The sequence below is a fragment of the Podarcis gaigeae genome (genome assembly GCF_964106915.1).
Source record: "Podarcis gaigeae genome assembly, chromosome: 2".
Taxonomy (NCBI): Eukaryota; Metazoa; Chordata; class Lepidosauria; order Squamata; family Lacertidae; genus Podarcis; species Podarcis gaigeae.
This window is the reverse complement of record NC_139679.1, coordinates 23,163,604-23,185,613: the sequence shown is the minus strand read 5'-3', so window position 1 is coordinate 23,185,613 and position 22,010 is coordinate 23,163,604. Positions and strand designations below refer to the sequence as shown.

Below are 22,010 nucleotides of genomic sequence, written 5' to 3'. Positions count from 1 at the left end.
AGGCCCCACCCCCGATTTTAGCCCCCCTTTCCTCCAGTTCAAAAAACTCGGGGCAAAATAATCTCCTCCCCCCCCACGACAGCTGAAGAGTGACCTCATCAAGCGCTGGGCGGGGCCAGCGGAGAAGCTGGGCGACCCGAGGGAGAACGGAATGGGGTCTCCGGAAAGAAAGGAGAAACTAACCGCCGCCTTCTTCTCCATGTTTCTGGCAAAAAAAGAGAGGGGTAGCGGGAAGAGCGAGAAAAGAGAAACTGGGCCCTTGAATCCGCGGAAAGCCGCGGCTGGAAAAGAATGGTCTATTCCCCCCACCCCCTCTCTTTTTGGGGGCAAGAAGGGTTGGTTCCTTCCAGTTGCAGAGAATGGTTTGATTGTCCTGCAGAGAAAGGAGCAATTTAGACTTATCTGTGCGCGGGGAGAGCGGCCTTGTGGGGGCTTCTATGGGGCCAACTGTTGCAGGGCAGGGAGGGGGAGCAATCCTGGGGGCCTCCAGCAGCCTCTCTCTTTGCATCACCCCCCCAAGCTGGGCTTTTTGGGGATGTTGTGAGCTTTGCAATCTCTCTTTCCCGCCATTGGGCCCTTTCGAAAGGTGGGAGAATTGTAGAGTTGGAAGAGACCCTGTGGACAATCTCATCCAAACCCCTGCAATGCAGGAATATGCAGGGGATCGAACCTGCAACCTTGGCATGATGGGCACCATGCTCTAACTCAGTGTTTCCCAACCTTGGGTCTCCAGCTGCTGTTGGACTACAATTCCCATCATCCCTGACCATTGGTCTTGCTATCAAGGGATGATGGGAGTTGTCCAAAAACAGCTGGAGACCCAAGGTTGGGAAACACTGCTCTAACCAACTGAGCCAGGACATAGAAGACCTGCCTGCTGCTGTGTTCCAGCCCCAAGGCCTAGGCTTTGGCCTTGCTAGCTCCTCCAGGAATTCTGGCAGGGGGCATGTCAAGCAGCAGAAGACTTTCCTCGCAGGCTTATTAGCCGGCCAGCTGGCCAAGCAGGTGTCTGAAGCCCAGCCAGCAACCGGAGCAGGATGGGCCGGGGTGTGGAGTGGACAGGCGGGGGGGGGGGGGGTTGTTCCTCAAGAGGGCTGGAGCCCCCAGCAGAGAATCAGCCTGCTTCCTGGCTGGGAGATGGGCCAGCTATGCGGCTGCGCTAGCTCACGAACCCCCCAAACGTACCGAGTCCCGAGGCCTTTTCTCGTGCGATGCCAAAGCTGCAAAGTTGGTTTTTCCGCATCTGGTCTTGTACAGATGTGTTGTTTTTTTTTAAAAAAAAAGCATGGGCCAAAGTTAACATTTGATTTGAAAATGACCCCCTCCTCCTCCTCTTCTCCTGCACAAATGTTTTCAGATGCGCAGCACATAAAACAAAGAAAAATAAAAAGTACTTTTCATAGAATGCATGTGGGGGGAAGTTCTACTTAGTCTAACCTGCTGGATGCCACTCCTAACCAGAAACTAGGTGGGAAATTGGGGCAGGGGGTGGGGGAAGGGCTGATTCTAGGGTCCTATTCGCTGGCTCTGCTGTTTGAATTCAAGTAAGCCCCGCCTCCTTTTCCATGCCCCAGATCCTGCTATCAGTACAGCATTGCCCTTTCCTACAGTGACAACTAGGGAGGACAAGTGCAGATGGTCCCAATAACAGAACATTTTGAATTAGCATCAGCCCCTTTGTCAGTGCAGGAGGAACATAACGAGCAGTGGAGGCTTGGCTTCTTCCTGCCCTGACCATCAGTGATCAGAAGCTCACCCACCCGGCCAGGAAATAATACTCAACTGTTGGTCCATATGTCTTTTTGGGAGGTTGGTTCTCTCCTCTCTGATTCCTTCCAAGACTAGGGAGGAGAGAGAGAGAGACTGGTATTATTGCTGCAGCCTCTGAGATACTGCCAGTGGCCTCATGTCACCTGCCAGCAAGATTTTCTCATCCTTGGTTGAGCCAGGCTCAATGCTACTTCTCAGCAGTTGAGTCCTGCCAAGGCAAAGCAGGAACCCCCTTGCACTGCAAACCGGTGTTAGGAGTTGGGACTGTGTTGGTGACTGCTTTGAAGCAATCTGTGTGTGGCCGTAGGCTTTAGGAAAATAACAGCAATGTTCCTTGATAGCTGGAAATCTCCCTCCAGTCATTGGGATGCAATACCCAAGATGTTTTGGAAATGTGACACTATGCACCAAGTAGAAGGGGAAAGCTTAGACCAGTGTTCTTCAACCTTAGGCTGCCCGATGTTGTTAGATTACAGCCCCCATCATCCAGAGCCAGTTTAGCCAATGGTCATGGGAGATGTAGTCCAACAGCCTACGGTTCAAGGACACTGGTTTAGAGACAGTGTCATCCTTTGACTCTGGCTGAGAGCAAAGAGTTTAAGCTGTTGCCACCTTGGGGAGCTAAAACAAACTCTCTGGGAACCTGAGACTCTTATCTGCATTTTGGTTGCTGCCAGTAGGAGTCTATTTGCATCCAGAAACAACAAATAATCTACTCTTGGTTGTTTTTGCTGCAACAGACTAACATGGTTACCCTCTGGAGAGTCTTGCTTCCAGTAGGCTATGCTTGTATATTTGTGAATAAAGCAAAGAATACAAAGACATCAGAAGTCGCCGAAGTGCTCATATCCAAGGAAACTAAGCCAGTCAAACTGTCCATAGGACTTTTTGCTCTTTGGGGAAATTTGTGGAGCAGAGCATTAGGATCCTGTCCAATTCTTGGTATTGTACAGAATATAGGCAGAAGCCAACAGAAGCTTGGGTTGGAGAGTTGCCTTTGAAGTATCCCAGCATCAAAGCAATTAAAAAAATGAGTAAAAAAAATATATTCAGGTCTTTGGAAAGTTCATTTCTTCCAAGCCAGAGCTCCCATAGTATATAACCTATTTGGGATCCAAAATTTGATTCACCCCTGTACCAGTCCCCCGTTTTCTCTGCTCTCCTTTCAAAGCCATGCCCCAGGAAACTTTTCAAGAGTGGCTCCCAAGTTGGTCTCATGGTGAAGGGAAAGGGAATCTGACTGGACAAAAGAGGAAGCAGCCTTAGAGCAAAGAACCCAAAAAAGTAAAGGATGCCTTTCAGCATGGAATTGCTCTGGTGAGAGTAGGATGCTTCTGAGTTGCACAGCTTTCTCCCAATAAAAGGTAGAAGCTGAACCACTTTGTGTACCACGACACCACCTCCAATCACTAATCTCTGCTGCTTTCCTTATTAGCTTCCAGTCACGCTGATCCACTAGTCTCTCATTCCCTTTAGGCGCTCCAGACTCTTACAGAGCCTCCCCTAGACCACCGCGGCCTCATTCCTTTAATTTCCACAGGGGACAGCAGCCATATTAATCTTTTGCGGCAAAACCGGACAAAGAATCTTCTGAAAGATTAACATTAGGGCATGAGCTTCTTGCGGATTCGAGTCCGTAATAAATGTGTTGATCTTTAAGGTGCCATAAGCTTCTCTGTTTTTTCCTCCACCGCAGACAGAATCGGGGCCTCCTCGGTGCTGATTTTTCACTTGCAGGGCATTGCTTCTCCTCCCCCCCCCCCCGGGAGATGGGTAATAATGTCCAAATGTTGCGATCTCCTGCAAGTCTCCAAACAATGTGCCCTCTGCCCCCGCCTTCCTCAGAGGCACACTGGATTCTCTCAGGCCCTGGCTGGAGCAAACAGAGAGGGCTTTGTGTCAGAGGCAATTCTCAGCACCCAAGGCCCATAGGACCCGGTACTCGTAATACTAGGCGCATGATCCTAGGAGGAGGGGTTGTCCCACAGTGGCTGGGTCACCCATGACCAGCTCCCTGCTGCTGTTCTGTTTGCTGCTGGTGGGTTAGAATGGAGAGCAGGCCGGGAGCCAGAGGGCTTTGAGTTCTTGCCAGCGCTCTGGGGGAGAAGAAAGAGGAGTCTATTGAGTCATCACAAAGAAGGGAGAATGGGAGCAGGATAAACTTTTTTTTTTTTTTAATCCACAGATCGGAGAGAATGGGGTTTAGTGGGTTAGGGCAGAGGAGTGGGTTTAGAAGCAATCACTGTGGGCTGTCTCCCCCCCCCCCCCGTCTATAATCAGAAGTCCAAAACCTGAATAAAGGCATGTGGCTTCTACGGCTGTTCGATCTGGGCAAAGGTTGGCATTTGATGGGACTTGGCTGCTAACTTCATGTATAGCCTTGGGCATTTCACTTGGTTAAAAAGCCATCATCATTATATATCTATATCTATATCTATATCTATATCTATATCTATATCTATATCTATATCTATATCTATATCTATATCTATATCTATCTATCTATATCTATCTATCTATATCTATCTATCTATCTATCTATCTATCTATCTATCTATCTATCTAGGGGTGGACAAAAGTCATGCCTAAGTAGCAGTGGCGTAGCGTGGGGGGTGTAGGGGGGGCTGGCCACACCGGGCGCAACATCTGGGGGTTAGGGTTAGGGGGCGCAAATCCACGGGTTAGGGGGCGCAAATTACTTGCCTTGCCCCGGGTGCTGACAACCCACGCTACGCCACTGCTAAGTAGAAACTTTCTCACTTCTAGGTTCTAACAAGTCTTCATAACTGTAGCTCAGCTTCTGAACCACATGTAAAAGGGGTTCTGCACACCATCCAAAATCTGCAAAGGGGAAATGGACCACCACGACATATTAAACAAGGGAGCCATGCTTGGATGATGATCAAGTTGTTTCTGGGTGGCTGTGTGTGCGACCCAGCACACCACACCTGACTAAATTTATGGGACATAGAAGTATCCCCTAAATCTGGTTTGTGTGTGTTCATTTTTCATCAGAAATATAGGCTGCGAGATTGAATCTCCCCAGCCCCAGCACTGCTGTCAATAGACCAAATTGTGGCATCTTTTTACAAAAAAATGTAAAGAGAGATCTGATCATGATTTGCCATCCTCTAGTTTCCCCCCCCAAGGCTTAGTTTCTCAGTGGCCCAGTTCCCATGTAGTGCTAAGCCAAACCATAGTTTAGTGTGAATGACCAAGCAGGTATTCAGAGCAAAACTCACTGCCTCTTCACTCCTCCCCTGATTTTCCTGCCACCTTGCAGAAATACACATGGGCACAGTAAGACTGGTTTGCCATTACATCAGAATCTGGACTTGTGGTGTGTTCCTCTTCCAACAATGTGGAAAGTACACATTTATAGTTAAGAACCTGTGATGTCCTTCTGCAACCCAAGTTCTTGGTACATTTCACTGCCATTCTCAAATCAGTAACTGGCCAGAAATCCATCCATCTTATGTTTTCATAAGCAGGTCCGCTTCCTCCAAAATACTGTATTTTTCGCCCCATAGGACGCACCGGCCCATAGGACACACCTAGTTTTTTGGGGGGAAAATAAAGGGGAACAAATTTATTTTCCCCCCAGGTGTTCTGCGCTAATCCCGAAGCTTGGGGCGTGTGGAGCTCAGCGCGCCCCAAGCTTCTGGGTGCAGGCAAGCTCTCCGCTAGCCCTGGGAGAGCTGGGTCTCCCACGGCTAGCGGATGGCTTCCTGAAGCCTGGAGAGCGAGATGGGTCGGTGCGCACCGACCCCCTCGCTCTCCAAGCTTCAGCGAAAGCCTGCATTCGCCCCATAGGACGCACACACATTTCCCCTTCATTTTTGGAGGGGGAAAAATGCGTCCTATAGGGCGAAAAATACGGTAATTTTCCAACCAGCCCTGTCTCTGCCATTCTGATTTCAGGCTAAGGCTGCAAACCTAATCCTACTTACCTGAGAGAAGGCCTCATTAAATTCAATCCGATTTACTTCTGAGTAGACACAGCTAGGGTTACCCTGTTAAATCATAAGATTAGCAATGTTTTAGGCTGCAATCTTATGCCCTCTTAACTAGAAGTCCCATTGAACTGAATGGGTCTTATGAATAGGCATGTGTATGACTATACTGCATGTGTTTACTATGCTGACAAAGGGGAGCGGGTGGCACTGTGGTCTAAACCATTGAGCCTCTTGGGCTTGCCAATCAGAAGGTCGGTGGTTTGAATCCCTGCGACGGGATGAGCTCCCATTGCTCTGTCCTAGCTTCTGCCAACCTAGCAGTTTGAAAGCACACCAGTGCAAGTAGATAAATAGGTACCACTGTGGCGGGAAGGTAAATAGTGTTTCTGTGTGTTCTGCTTTCCATCACAGTGTTCCGTTGCACCAGAAGCGGTTTAGTCATGCTGTCCACATGACCCCGAAAGCTGTCTGTGGACAAATGCCGGCTTCCTCGGCCTGAAAGTAAGATGAGCGCTGCAACCCGATAGTCGCCTTTGACTGGACTTAAATGTCCAGGGGTCATTTACTTTTACCTTTTTACTATACTGAGTATACTGTTAAACACTTTTCATGTATGGTTACCTTCTTCTTGGGAAGTGTAATCTTATGTTACGCATCTGCTATGTCCAAGTATCCTTAGATATTTTAGTTGCAGTAAGGGCCCAATTCTATAGCTTATTCCAACTAATAATTAATCCAGCTATGTCCTAGATTCTGCTGTGAAACTCCAAGACGTGGAAGGAAGCGGGTTGTCTGGGGGATTGAGGAAACACACCTGGCTGAATCTAATGAAACCCCAAGCAGAAATGTAGTAGGGAAGATTTTGTGTCCAAAAGAGCGGAAAATATTGTTCCTTGCTCTACGAAGGCAGCCAAATTTCCAAGCTGCTCCCACAGACTCCCAAATCACTAGATCTGCATTCTCGGTGAGTTTGTGCTTCCTCAAGTTACAGGATATACCCCTGGCTTCGAAGGTCCAACTCATTCCCCAGATGCCACAATGCCAGCCAGGACATGCCCACGCCAATTTCCTTTGCAACAATGCATATCTACCAGCTGTTGCCTCTTGTGAGAGAGGGGAGTTTAAAGGGGATGAATTGTCCTCTGCTGGTGAAAACTGGAACTTGATTTGAAAACCCTTTACATTATTAGCATTTGCAGCTTTGAATGAGATAATGTTTTTCCTGAAGCACCAATTTCCCTCGGAAGACTGCATGGTCTTTTAGGACTCAGGCTTGGGTAAAAGCCAGCCCAAATGAAAATATTCTCAAGTGCTTCCAGTTGATATTCAGGTTCTGGGCACATATCCAGGGGAAGGGAGTTCCATAACCAATCTTTGCATGGCTTTGTTAGATGACCTCAGTATATAGTCAGGAGAGAACTCTTGCAGCCCAGGCCTTTGCATGAGTCTTGGAAGCCTGCGGAAGCATGTTTCCATTCTCTGCTTTTTGTAGTGGTGTTTTCCTTCTCAACTTTTCTGCTGGGCAAGTACAGGATCCTGCAATCCTAACTCCATTTACCTAAGAGTTAGCCCTATTAAATTCAAGAAGACTTCTTGAATAGACATGGTTACTGTAGGTTGTGCTGATCTTCAGGTAGCAAAAGTACCACTCTAGTTTGGAAGCTATAGAATTGCCCTGCCTAGTTCTTTATTTTAATCTTGGGAGTCTCCATTTCTTCATCCACTGTAAAGTCCAAATCATGAAAACTGGGGTAGCTACAGATGTATGCAGTGGTACCTCTGGTTATGTACTTAATTCGTTCCAGAGGTCCGTTCTTAACCTGAATCTGTTCTTAACCTGAAGCACCACTTTAGCTAATGGGGCCTCCCACTGCCGCTGTGCCACCGCTGCACAATTTCTGTTCTCATCCTGAGGTAAAGTTCTTAATCCGAGGTACTATTTTTGGGTTAGCAGAGCTTGTAACCTGAAGTGTATGTAACCTGAAGCATATGTAACCCGAGGTACCACTGTAAAGGTAAAGGACCCTGACAGATAAGTCCAGTCGCGAATGACTCTGGGGTCGCGGTGCTCAGCTCGCTTTACTGGCTGAGGGAACCGACGTTTGTCCTCAGACAGCTTTCTGGGTCATGTGGCTAGCATGACTAAGCTGCTTCTGACAAAACCAGAGCAGTGCACGGAAACGCCGTTTACCTTCCTGCTGGAGTGGTACCTATTTATCTACTTGCACTCTGATGTGCTTTCAAACTGCTAGGTTGGCAGGAGCTGGGACCGAGCAACAGGAGCTCACTAGGCTCAGTGGTTTAGAGACCACAGCACCACTCAGATCATATTTCAAATGATGTGCTAAAAAAGCAAAAAACATTACAATGCTTCCTATTGCTTTGCTTCAGGGACTTTGTTCCATTTTAAACTTCTGATCACTATCAGTGAATGCCTTTCTTATCATGAAATCGAAAAAGAGTCTTGCGGCACCCTAAAGACAAACAGATTTATTGCAGCACAAGCTTTTGCAGACTGAAGCCCACTTGTTTTAATCCACAAAATGGAAATTATCTTGCTAACAATGGAGCTATGTCTTGCAGGGAACATTGATTTAGTAACTCAAGTTTTGATCCAATACCTCAGGCTTTTCAGGTCTTAATTTTAAAAATGCTTTGCTTTATCACAGTGACATTCAAACTTCCACCCTCAGGGAGCTCTTTCCACATTGATCCATTTGTCATGGAACCACTGTATTTGGCAAGCAAGGTCAGCTCATTCAGCAGTACTTTAAATGCTGACCCAGTGACCTATTCTGCTTTAGTATTATCTGGAGGTTTTTCTGTCTAAAAAATGCCTCTACTCTTTGCAGTGTTTTGCCCTCACTACTGTCCTCCTAGGATTAAGTGCATGGTTCTGACAGTTGAGTCTTGGTCACCTCTACTTTTAACTGATTCAGCACTGACCAGACTGAAATAAAACTTGCAGCTAGATCCAGTGTATGTATGCTTGTTCAGAAGCAAGCACTATTGATTTCTTGCTGTACTGTATTGGAGATGGCAGATAAATTCAAGGTGGTTCCAAATATATTGCTCTGCTTTCCTTCAGATCACATCAGCAAGGCTGAGAAGGGGGGAGGGGTCTTGTCATCTGGGTAGCCCAGAACAACGCCTCTCTGAAACACATGTTTGTACAGTGTTCTTTACTTAACAGGTTTTGGGAGAAAGGGCTGACTGTGCAGAAAAAGTTAAATATTTCAGCAGAGAATATTCTATTGAACTATATACCAGCAGTATGGAAATTATCAACGGGACAACGGAAATGGATTTTCCTTGTTCTAATGGTGGCCAAGAGATTGATATTGAGGAATTGGAAAAATAAAGATATGATACCCTTCAGTCAATGGACTGATGATATGACATCACTGGCAATTTATGAATGGACTGCTTACAGGCACAGACTCTGCAAGGGATAAATATGATAACATTTGGAATGAGTTTATACAAAATGTAGTAGGCTATTAACATTTACACAAGCACTAGGACAATAACACTATACCAATTTATTCAAGAATGTATGGGAATACTGTATATTGCTTTTTTTGGCATATACATTTTATACGTATCTTTGCTGTTGTTGTTTTTCTCCCTGTCACTTCCTTCTTTTCTCCCCCCTGTATCACTTTATTTCTTTTAACTGAAATCACATCACCTTAGTAAAATATAAATATTTTAAAAGTCTGGCTAGCCCAGAACCTCCATACACACCGCCCTGGCATGTCTCTCGAGGCAGACCGATGCAAACAAGATTAAAAATAATCAGGGGTAGGCAGAAGCTAGATCGACTGGTTGATGCCTGGGGTGACATGTTATAAGATTGGGAATGGTTTCTGACTCCCAGCTGCTAAACAGCAACAAGAAGAATATCCCCCCACACACACTAAATTTGCCATGTAGAGCGAAGAAACCTATCCAGGCGCGGACTTTTGCGCGTGAAACGAATTCCTAGACTCATAATGTGCTCAGAGGCACAGTTGTTCTTTCACTCTTAACTGGATCTCTTCTGGATCTGGGCGTGGCTGGCAGGGATCTGTAGTTCCTAGAAAATAAAACAGAGCCGATCCAACGAGCACGAAGTTTGCGCACCCGGGATAAGGCTGATCACCTTTGCCATTAGAGAAGCCAGCCAGCCGACCGGCGGCCCAAGCACCTCCCGCCCCCTGACCGGTCCGAGGCAACCGCGCCAGGCGAACTCGCCCCACTCTGATCCAGGAAGAGTCGGAGGGAGGCGCTGCCGCAAGACAGCGCTGAGCGGAATTTTGCGCTCGGGCCCTTTAAGAAAAAGAACGAGGCGGCCGGGACGGGCGATGACGCTACCACGCGCCTCGCCCCCCCACCCACGCACTTGACCCGGACGCAGAAGGCGGGGAACGAGATGTCACACATAGGCGGGCGGAAGTGGAGGCTCGCGGAGAGAGGGAGTGAGGGGGCAGGAGGAGGGGGAAGTAGCGCCCCCTCTCGTTGCCAGGGCAACAGGACCAGGTAAGCTTCCCCCCCTATTCCGTCCTCCCCGCTTTCTTTCGTGTCTCCTGCTCCCCTTCGTTTGGGGGGCCACGTTTTGAGTCCTTTCCCGCCCCCCAAGCATGGAGCGGCCCCCACTTTCCTTTGCCACCTCCCTAGTCCTAGAAGTGGGTGGTAGGGATCTCGCTTCCTGTTAACCATTACTGGGGGGTGGGGTGGGGTGGGGTGGGGGCGGGTTGGTGCTGCGGTTTTGAGAAGTATCGCCTGGATTTTGAATCTCTCCTGGTCCTATTATATTGCTTTTTTGCAGGCGGAGGGATCGACGATGGCTGTAACTTAACCACTCGTCGAGGCCAGAGCAACCCTGGAAGCCCAACGCCATGGAGGACGCTGGGTGTGAGACTGGAGATCTGTCTGAACGCAAGCCAGCTTGCCCTGATTTGGGCAGGACTGTTCTGGGCCCTTGTATGGCGAAGGAGAGCAGCTCCGTCTCAGGCGGTGCCGATGCAGGAAGCGACCTGCTAGCCGCCGGCCAGGTCTCCCAAGAGTGCTGCAGTTGCGAAGGTTGCCCCGGCAAAGAGGGGCTGGTTTTGGAAGCGGCAGAGGCTTGTGAGCAGGCTGCTGGAGAAGCTGGAATTTTGGGCGAGGAGGAGGGTGCTAGAGGAACCGAAACCACTTGGAAGAAAAGGAGCGATCAAGATAACGGCAACTTGCACTTTGCTGGCTACAGTGAAGCTGGCTCTTGTAATTGTCAAGGAGATATCCCCGATCCCTCCGAAACTTATTCAGAGAAGGGGAATGGCTTGTGTGGTTTCACTTGCCAGCACTGGCTTTCGGTCTCCAAGGAGAAAGGCCCTTCCAAGTTACCACAAGGTCAGGAGGAAGACGTTGAAGATGATGCAGCATCCAAGGCGAAGGAGGAGGTCCCAGACTGTACTCGGGCTCCCGGTGGAAGGAAGTTTGCCCGGCAGCAAAAGCACCATTCTGCAGCCAAGGGCGAAGGGCGTTTTGCACTATCTGGGGGAAAGCACAGGCAGGCCAGGAAGAGGAGTGACGGTGGGCGGCACCATGACGTCCAAGTCCAGCTGCTCAAACATCTGGAGGGCTTAGCTTCCTTCTGCGTCTCCTGCTTCAAACTCTTTATCAGCCTGATTTTGCAGGTCACCCACAGGTGTGGCGAGGGTGTGGAAGCTGGTGGGAAGCTCCTGTACTCGTGCTGCTCCTTAAGCTCTCATGATCTGGATACCATCCGAACCAACATGCGGACTTGGATCCAGCATGCAAGGCTGGGCTGCAGGAAAGTGACGTGGTGGCTGGGCTCATGGCTTAGTGTAGCTTACCGCCTGCTTAAGATGCTATGTGCTATACTCTTTCTGGTGCTCATGCTTCTTCTGGGTAGCCTGAGACTCTGCTGGCGGGTCTCTAAATCAGCCCTCTTCAGTGTCGTGGGTAGATTGGCCCACACCAGTCACGGAGCCTGGATTGTCTCAGCCGTTGACCTGCCTCAAGTTTGGGCCCTCTTTAAAGAAAGCAGGACTTGCAAGTGGGCAGCCGGCCTGCTGCTTAAGTGGCAAACCCTCCTTTGGATGCCCAAAGGATTAAGGACCAGCCAGCCAGGGGACACTGTTTATAATGGGTCTCCTGGAGGATCTGAGCCATACCAGCCTGGTGAAGAGGTGGCACGCTTGCTGGCTATGGCACATACCCCCGAAGAAGAGCTGAACCCTTTCCAGGTCTTGCGCTTGGAGGCAACTGCATCGGATGCTGAGCTGAAGAGAGCTTATCGGCACTTGGCAGTACTGGTGAGCACATTCCTTTTGAGCTGGAGGAAGACGATTGGGTGTCTTGAGAAGGGTGCCATACCGCTGTGTTCACTAGATTTGCAAAGCTACTGCTGGTTTTCTTCGAGGTGCAGCAGTGCAGGCAGGGATCCCCTCTGCATCTGATTGGCACAGTTAGCAGTTTAATGTGGGTTTGTGTGGAGGGGGAGGTTCGGAGGATATTATGCAGCCAGTTTGTTCAACAGTGTCTCTCGCTTGTAGGTTTAGCAGTCCTTTTGCTTCCTCTTGCCTCATCTGCCATGCCCTGCTGCACACTCTAGGGCCTCCAAGATTAGTGTGCTACTTGGAGGGACAAAGTTTTGCTAATCCTTTCTTTTATCAGGCTGGCATGATCACTGTCAGCAGCTTGCTTGTCTAGGCCATTCTGATGAGTAATCACTCTGCTAGTTTTTCTGCTTCAGGTATCAAGCAGCAGTATGCTGGGAAGCCAGGTTAAACCTGTCTTGACTTAATGCCTTCAGGTGGTAAACTTTCCGCCTAGTTCCTAGGGCTGGAAAATTACCAGCCTGAAGCTTTAAGGATGCAAATCTGCTCCCTTTCGCCCATCCCAAAATGAGTTAAAAGGGCAACACTGAACTGCAGTAGTGCAATGTTGATGTGGGACCATGGGCAGACATGGAGTGGACTCAGACTTCAGGCCCTGTCTTCACTGGGAACTGCTAGTCTGTCTCACTAACCACAGGGGCCGGCCTCATTTGTGACAAGGATTGGTTTTAATCAAAAAGTAGTTGTATCTTGTTCATTCCTTGTTATGATTGGGTATGGCTACATTGGAGCTTTTGAACAGAAAACATGCTGTTATTAAGAAAACATGCCTGTATTAATCAGAAGTCCTGGTTCAAGTTTCTGCCACTCTTATTCTGTCATGGGATATGTGGATGATAATGCCGGTCTACATTACAAGGTCCCTGTTAGAATTACTGAGTTAATGAATAAAGAAATTGGCAGAGTATATAGAATTGGCCAGCATGACAACAAAAATTAGAGGTCAGGGAGAAACACAGCTGAGGGAGGAATGGGAATTATGTATAGATGATCTAAAGAGGTACAGCAACCAAATAAATCTGCATGTAGGAATTGACATATAAGCAGATGTCAAGGAAATAAACAACTCTTTGACTTTCAGAAGGCATCTGAAGGCAGCCCTGTTTAGGGAAGTTTTTAATGTTTGATGTTTTATTGTGTTCTTAATATCCTTTTGGAAGCCGCCCAGAGTGGCTGGGGAAACCCAGCCAGATGGGCGGAATATAAGTAATAAATTATTATTTTTATTATTTTATTATTATGGAGCAGTAATTACAAACTAGGTTAACAAACAGAACAATAATGGGTGGTAATTTCCTGGCTAAGGATATGCAGCATAAAAAGGAAAAACAGGAAGCCACGGTGGGGTGGGAAGTCTAAAGGGAATAGATGGATAAAAATATGCAGAATATGCATGTATATACTGAAACCTTGGGAAAATACAAATTAAATATATAAATAAAAAGGATTACTTCGTTCATGTATATGATGTGCTTTTCCCATGGGCTGAAAAAACTAAATGCTATTGATGCCACAATATAGGCATTTTCTGACTTTCTGTTTGTTTTTGGGATGGGGTGGGGTGTTACACAGGTTCATCCAGACAAGAATAAGCATCCGCGAGCAGAAGAGGCCTTCAAGGTACTGCGGGCAGCCTGGGATATTGTCAGCAATCCAGAGAGGAGGAAGGAATATGAAATGTGAGTGGACTGAAATCCATTTGGCCACAATGTTTTGGAATCACGAGTCCACATTACCTGTGGACTGGGAGGGTGCTGCTCTCAAAGTAAGACCATATTTAATGGGCAGGAAGATGCACTGCAAATGAGGCCCTGGTCATAGGCCTCATCTTGTGACCAAGAGTTATTTAAATGTTCCAGATGTATGCAAAATGCTGCCCTGTAAAGAAAATCGAAAGGCGGGGTATGATTCTCTTAAATTATTAACTCTCCTACAAATAGCCAGTCAAGCCCTCCTGAGTGCCCATCATGGGGTTGTTTAGGAGTAAGTGCATCTCTAACGCACTATTAATATGCACAGGAGCACAAGTATTCACAGCTGGATACAGATGCTCAGGATAAATGGTTTTGAAAATGAGCTTGTACCTCTAACTGCTGCTTGTGTTGACCTCTGCTTTTGCCCTCCGTTAGAGGTAAAGGCCAATACTGTGGTGGCACCTTATCCTTTATCTAATTGAAGATAAAGGGACCCCTGACCATTAGGTCCAGTCGTGGCCGACTCTGGGGTTGCGACACTCATCTCGCTTTATTGGCCGAGGGAGCCAGCGTACAGCTTCCGGGTCATGTGGCCAGCATGACTAAGCCGCTTCTGGCGAACCAGAGCAGCGCACGGAAACGCCGTTTACCTTCCCACTGGAGCGGTACCTATTTATCTACTTGCACTTTGACGTGCTTTTGAACTGCTAGGTTGGCAGGAGCAGGGACTGACCAACGGGAGCTCACCCCCTCTCAGGGGATTCGAACCGCCAACCTTCTGATTGGCAAGTCCTAGGCTCTGTGGTTTAACCCACAGCACCACCCGCGTCCCTATATCTAATCTATATCTATATATATCTATATCTAATTGAAAGAATTGTATTATCACTAGACTACCCCCATCCTCTGTGAATTGTAGTAAATTAATGTATCCAAATTAGTAGAAAAAAGAAACCGAACTCCTCTCCACCTGGCAATTGTGCAAGGGCGTTATCTATAACTAGATAAGAGTGCTGGAGATAAGCGTGCAGAGTGTTCTCTTGGCCTAAAGGCCTTCTGAGGAGAAGACCCAGAGGAGTTAGAGGTACTGACTGAGGCCAAGCAGCCGCTGCACTGCTTTGACTCCCAGCTCTTGTAGAAAAGTTTGGAACTCTAAAAACCAGCTTCAACATGCTGGCTTGAAAGAGCCACTGTTTTGTGAGACTGGCTTTTGAGTAAGTAGGCTTAGATTTAGATTTGCAACACAGCTCCAGTGGGAAGCGTGTGGAAGGTCTAGATGTCATTTAGTTGACCCAAGTTACTTCCAGTTAATTGGGCAATAGATCTTTTAAAAGTAACAACAGCAGCAACAATAAGGCTTCGTAAAAAATGAGGATGGTGGGCACTTAGAAGAGACATTTTCCACCTCTGCACTATATGAGGCAGAAAGGGGATTCTGCCTCGAAAATGTTGCAGGCTGTGATATACAGGTGCATCATCAAAACATGAAGTGTGCTTTTTTTACAACTGTTTTCCCTGTATGTAGACGTAATCAATTGTTTAGCAGGCTAATCATTCAAATGTGAGTAGATTAATCGGTAAGGGTTTTTTTTAACTGTTAAGATCTGAAGTTACCTGCTACCTAGGAAGGAACAGTCTCAGGTCTATTTATATCAGGCTTCCTCAACCTCGGCCCTCCAAATGTTTTTGAAACTACAATTCCCATCATCCCTGTCCACTGGTCCTGCTAGCTAGGGATCATGGGAGTTGTAGGCCAAAAACATCTGGAGGACCGAGGTTGAGTAAGCCTGACTTACATTATTGTCCTTGCATTTTGGTCTGGCACAGAGTCCTCCAGAGTCGAGTATGTTCTGTTGGAGGATGCAGACACACTCTCAGGAATAGCAGCATGATTTAAATAAAACTCCTAGCCATTTCTGTCACCTCATGAGAAACTGGATACAGCGAAGGATACACACATATTTGGACTTAGACGGAGTTGCGTCAAATGCAAGGCTGAAATAACAATCATGTGTTTGCTGTGTGATCTGACTGAAGCCCATGCTACGCTGCCAGGGAGTATCTGGGAATACGTTGGGTAACATTTTGTTTACTGAGCACACTATAGTCCTTTCAAGTTCCCTGTATATCCCACAATGCTTTGACATTTTATGAAAGTGTTCCTGCTTGTTTAAAACCCTGGAAGGTTTCCCAATATGAGAAGCAGAAAGTATCTGCATCAGTTATATTTAGGAGTACCTAGCTTTGAAGTCACCAGTGTAAATGCAGCGACAGAGTGGCATATAAGTTAGACAAGTGGCTGGGGGGGGGGCTAATATTGCTTCAGCATACAGCACTTATTTCTTACTGCCTGGTCCTAGCTGTCATCACCTAGAAGAAAGTTCTTTTGCTTTAAAGTGCTTAGTATCACAGCCTTAGTCTGGCATTGTCCAGGTTTCGTTCTTGCACTGATGCTACCGCCATTGGCTTCTGACTTCCCTTGTTGCTCTTTTCAAGCAAGCGAATGGCAGAGACAGAGCTGACCAAGTCAATGAACGAGTTCCTTTCTAAGCTTCAGGATGACCTAAAAGAAGCCATGAATACAATGATGTGTAACAAGTGTCAGGGGAAGCACAGGTAAGTGGCCAGCTGCCGTTATCTCCTTAATGGCCCCACCATTATTTCAGGCCGGGTGCAATAATAGCGAGAGCATGTCTGCTTTCCAGAGTGTGCAGTATCTCAGTTCTTGCTGGCCATTGCTGCAGCAAAGCCATGTGGCAGAGCGACTGTATACTATCTTTATTTGATAAGAAAAACGGTTCTAAGCACCCATGGAAAAGCTTGGGAATGTGGGCAGTAGCTGGAGAAGTTAAAGCAGTGTTTCCCAACCTTTGGTCTCCAGCTGTTTTTTCAGACTACAATTCCCATCATCCCTGACCATTGATCTTGCTAGCTAGGGATCATGGGATTTGTAGTCCAAAAACAGCTGGAGATCCAAGGTTGGGAAACACTGAGTTAAAGCATAAGAAAAACAGCTGGGAAGGTTTCCAACAGCTTGGAGAGGTGATGCTCTCATTCATGGCTTGGCTACCATTCCCTCTTCTTAGGGCTACTGATTCTTCTAACCATTTTTGGATGCAGAATCTCAGCCCCCTCTGAAATGAAGAAACATTGGATGGGGAGGAGAGTTTTAAAGGTTCCAAACTCTAGAAAATCAGGCACACACCCACCCGTGCTCTCTGGTCTCTGATAAACTCTTTGTTGCTGCAGGCGGTTTGAGATGGATCGTGACCCACTGAATGCTCGCTACTGTGCAGAATGTAGCAAGCTTCATGCGGCTGAGGAGGGAGACTTCTGGGCCGAATCCAGTATGCTAGGGCTGAAGATCACGTATTTTGCCATGATGGATGGAAAGGTTTACGACATCACAGGTAATGGCTCCACACTTCTGGACAAGTGGGAATGGAAGTGAAAGGAAGGTGGTTAAATGGGGTTTTAGAACTATATTCCCCTTTCCTCCCATTGGATACCTGCCATTCATGGAATAGATGCTAAGGTCTTTATTGGCACCTTCTATTCTGTTCAGCATGGGTGGTCTGCTGTGTAGATTTTGAACCTTAAATCTGGGCAGCTCTGCATTTTGTGCAGCGGGCATGCTTACTGCAAACAAACACACCTCTCATTCAAAACACAGTGACAACTTTGACCCCCAAAGAAGGACCCCTTGAGAAGGATATTTAAATAGTTGGATGGGGTGCCCTGTGAATGATAAATCATGCTGCTACTGGGATTGCGGTTACTGTTTTAAAGGCAGGAGCTCGGATTCTAATGGCATTCCTGCTTTCTCTGAGAGGCAAATACCTCTCACCATCTCATAGTTTACTTCTTTCCTTTTTAATGTGCAGAATGGGCTGGTTGTCAGCGAGTAGGAATCTCCCCAGACACACACCGTGTTCCATATCACATATCTTTTGGATCAAGGGGCTCAGGAGGACGGCAGAGGTCAGTGATGAATGATGTTGTTTATTTGTTCCCCTTAAAAAATGTTCTGCCCCCTAGTCTGCACATGGATGAGTCCTTCCTTAACTTTTAAAGTGATACTAGGCTCTGTGAACCGCATCCAGAGACCTGTGTACTATATTCTGTGAGTGAGGATTCCCATTCAGTACAATGTGGGGAGTGGATCTGTTCCGTACATACAAGAGGCCACAAGTGGTCCAGCTCCTATATAAATACAGGGGGGAGTGCTGGGCACAATCAGAGCTCTTCTGCATAGAGATGATCTGGGTCCTGATGTCCTGTACACAACATGGCTTGCCAGTGGTGGTTGTGTTAAAACAGCCTGTATGCACAGGTAGGGAACAACTCATCTTAGTTCTAAGTATTTAGCTAACAGTTGTTCAGTTTTCTTTCTGTCTGCAGCTCGTGAGTCTAGGACTACTTCCCTGCCCCCCCCCCCAATTCATTGGAAATTTGGAACACATTTTTCATTGCAGTTGCCAGCTTTTATGGGTTAGTCACGCAGGACGCGGGTGGCACTGTGGGTTAAAATCAGAAGGTCGGCAGTTCGAATCCCCGCGATGGGGTGAGCTCCCATTGCTAAGTCCCAGCTCTTCCCAACCTAGCAGTTCGAAAGCACATCAAAGTGCAAGTAGATAAACGGTGTTTCCGTGCGCTGCTCTGGTTCTCCAGAAGCAGCTTAGCCATGCTGGCCACATGACCCGGAAGCTGTACGCCGGCTCCCTCGGCCAATAAAGTGAGATGAGCACTGCAACCCCAGAATCGGTCACAACTGGACCTAATGGTCAGGGGTCCCTTTACCTTTACGGGTTAGTCACAGTCATAAGGTGTTCCAGGATAACTTGTCTCTAACTCCTGTGCATGAGCAGTGCTAGTTCTGGCCTTTTTCAATAGGTTGATACGCTTTAGTACAGCAACTTGAGTGTAGAGTATTTAATACCCAGAGACTAGATTCTGGACCCTAGAGTCCTCATAACCTGTGCTGAAACTGGTCCCATTGAATCCATATAGAAATTGGGCACCTTTTGCATGTGGTGAAGAGGGTTCTGACACAGTTGAGAGCTCCAAAGCGTACCTTCCACCTTCTGCTTTTACTGTTAAGCCAAGCATCTTGGTCTGTGGCAGTCAGTGCTGGATCTGATGGTAGCATTTGTTCTTCCTTTCCTCTGCTCTCCCCATCCCCTTCGAAAGAGCTGCTTCAGACGGCAGCCCTGCTTCAGCTGCAGAACTGCAGGATTTCTTCAACCGCATCTTCCAAGGGAACCACGGACAAATGCCTAACGGGAACTTTTTCAGCACGCCCCAACCGCCGTCCCCGGGGAGCGTGCCAACCCCTCCTGCCCCTCCATCAAAGGTGGACAGTACCTCCCAGAAGGGAGATTCGAAGCAGAAACGGCGGAAGAAAGTGCGGCGCCCTTTTCAGCGCTGAGGACTCCATGAGAGTTGGGAGTGAAATCTCCTAGGCCTGCTTGGATGCCAGGCTTTCTACATCAGGTAGCAAAAGGGCTGTTTCAAAAGGGAAAAAAGTGTGTTCTGGTTAGTGTCAAAAATCCAGATGATTCAGGCTCCTCTGGAGTAATCCATAACCCGGTAACTTCCAGCTGGAAAAAGACCCTCGTCTTTCCACTGCAATTGTCGACACTGATCCCGTGATACCAAAGAGCTCCGACAGACGGCTTCCTGGAAGTGTCATCATGAAGATGTGGCATGGACAGGTGTTGGGATGGAGCAGCCTGCCTAGAGCCATGGGATCTCCTTTAAGGTGACTTTCTCAATGAGATGCTTCTGTAATTGTTGAGCGTTTCCCCCCTTCAGCAGGAGTATGACTACCACCAATAACGTTAGCTGATTCTTCACTTTTGGTCCACAAGGACGCTTGGACTGTAACCTCTGCTTTACTCCAATTGTCACACTATCAGACCCCCTCCTAAGTCACCTGAGACTTGGAGAAAAGGTGAGCCTTAGAGGGTCCCTAGTTGCCCAGGAAAGACTTGGCTTGGCTGATGGTAATATTAAGGCAACATGTAGAAAAGAAGCATATATCTTATTGCTGTGCAAGACTGGGAATTAAATTCTTACCCCCATGCTGGGTGTCCTACAAACTATACAAGAAGAGGGTCAAGGGAATCTCCCCCCTCCTCCGGTAAATATCCTTGCTAGAAAATATTAATTCAGTGCTTACCATGCAAAAGATTTATCTAGGCCCCAAAGTTAGGAGGAGATGAAGATACACTTTAGTTGTTCCAGGAGCTGCCCAGATATGATGCAGATACTCAGGATTATACCAAATGGTCTTTTTGCTTCTACGTTGAGTCAAAAAAGGTTCCACAGTTCTGTTGCAAGACTACTGAAAGGAGGTGTTCTGCACCACCCCATAAAGCAAATGGTCACATCTGGCTTTGGATGCAAAGTGACTCTTGGACAGAACCAGGTTCCTGTCTTTCTAAAGTGCTTGGTTTGCTCTTCCCTGATCCTGGGAAATACATGCTGTTTGCCTCTGCTGTCCAAGGACTTTGATCAAATCAGTTAAGAAACTGGTGGATTAAACCCCCAAGATTTAGCATGGACAGTTGGCTCTTAACTGTCCAAACTTGTTTTATTGAAGGTTACTTTTTTAAAAAAGTTCAGATTTGTATGTACATACATATATTTAATACCATGTGTATTCCCCTTTCTATAAATATAAATGCCTTGGAGAATCTTGACCTTGGAGAGTCATTATTACCTTTTCCTTTCACAATGCAGCTACACATTTTCGGAATTTCTTGCTTTGCTTTCCCTCCGTCATTTAAAGGAGAGGATTAATGTTATCCCTGGATTTGTCTTATGGTGGAAACTAATGACATTAACTGACAGATGAAGCTGTGCAAATAGCTGTACTTATAAGCTCTAGATCCAGTTTATTAAAATTTAGGAGGCACATACGCAGTTACACACACTGCCATTGGACTAATTGAAGTATGTGTCTAAGGACTTGCGTATAAATCCAGGAATTGTTAGAAAGTTTGTGAAGGGCGGTATATAAATTTAATTAAGAATAATAATAACTTCAGTACAGTTCTGTAGGCCTAATTAAGGAGGCTGAAAAGAGTAACACCTGAGAGCGAGAGTTATACCCTACTCTTCCATTAAATAATGATTAAGTGGTGGTATTTTGCTACCCTACGTCCTTGCTTGCAAGGGAGGAGTACAGCAAATCCACTACTACTTTCATAATGGTAGAGAAGCAGTTATCCCATGATTCTCTCCTCCTCCTTAGGGCTTGTGGGTTGAGCTCCAAGCAGCTGAGGGAAAAGTGCAAGGAAGTCCCTGAATCATTGCATCTCGCTGATCGAATGGGCAGCTAATTTCTCTCCCTGTGACAGAGCTTTTTAGCAGCCTGTTGGCTTACCAGCAAAGGAGAGAAAGTGCTAGCGCTAGGATGTGCTTTAAGCCCAGTATCTTCACCACACCCTGCTATTGCTGTATCTCATTACCTTTGCCACTTCTCTGCAAGTCTCTCTTGTCTACATGTCTCTGCCATCTGCCCTTGCTTATTTCATCCTCATTTCTGTTTGACTGGACTCACGGCATTCAAACATAGATGCCTGGCGTGAATTCTTGCAAGCCCCAAGGGAGAAGAAAAAACAGGATGATCTCTAATGCAAGCTGTTTGTTCATGCTAAAGTACCAGATCACATCCTGCAACTTCTTGGAGAAGGCTTGGCCCGTGATGTTCTCTGCCCTAGGGGTCAGGGTGGCTCAGTGGCTCCCCTTGACTTCCTGCTATTCCTTTCCTTGGTCTAATGAGACTCAGTTGCTATCCTAGGTCTCCAAAACAGGACGCTGTGTGTTTGTCAAGGCCTCACCTGAGCTATTATTTCTCTGCCTGATCCTTTTCTCTTTTGGGTTATCTTTTCATCTTGGCTAGGTTTTCTTTTGTACAAGCCATACATTATCTTAAACTAGAAGCAACCCAGTCCAGTGCAGACTAAGGCTGCAGTTCTGTAGTACTTACCTGGAAGTTAGATTAATTGGAGTCAGTGAACTTAACTTCTGGGCAGAGATGCATAGGTTTACATTGTAAGTCTGTTTTAAAAAAATGCAGTTTATGGATGCTGATTGCATCAGTTTAGTGGCTGGCTTTTGATGTTGCTTTCTCTTGGTTAAAAGAGCAAATTGAACTGAGATTCTGCATTTCAGTACTTCTTGTTTTGTCAGTTGGT

General features: G+C 47.0%; 1 protein-coding gene across 1 annotated transcript; it reads left to right on the top strand.

The window, feature by feature from the left end:
• The first annotated feature begins 8,195 nt into the window (after positions 1 to 8,195).
• Positions 8,196 to 20,504, top strand: DNAJC14 (DnaJ heat shock protein family (Hsp40) member C14). The gene is made up of 7 exons (XM_083727528.1): positions 8,196 to 10,247; positions 10,537 to 12,028; positions 13,685 to 13,791; positions 16,303 to 16,422; positions 17,056 to 17,216; positions 17,691 to 17,787; positions 18,997 to 20,504. The coding sequence occupies exons 2-7, from the start codon at positions 10,607 to 10,609 to the stop codon at positions 19,232 to 19,234; spliced, it is 2,145 nt and encodes a 714-aa protein (XP_083583654.1). The 5' UTR covers positions 8,196 to 10,247; positions 10,537 to 10,606; the 3' UTR covers positions 19,235 to 20,504.
• Positions 20,505 to 22,010: the final 1,506 nt, after the last annotated feature.

Excerpts from the sequence above, each read along its gene's own strand:
- DNAJC14 (XM_083727528.1), top strand. The coding sequence starts at position 10,607 with ATGGAGGACGCTGGGTGTGAGACTGGAGATCTGTCTGAACGCAAGCCA. Across the intron at positions 16,423-17,055 it reads AAGTGTCAGGGGAAGCACAG|GCGGTTTGAGATGGATCGTG; the intron begins GTAAGTGGCCAG and ends TTGTTGCTGCAG. Across the intron at positions 17,217-17,690 it reads AAAGGTTTACGACATCACAG|AATGGGCTGGTTGTCAGCGA; the intron begins GTAATGGCTCCA and ends TTTAATGTGCAG.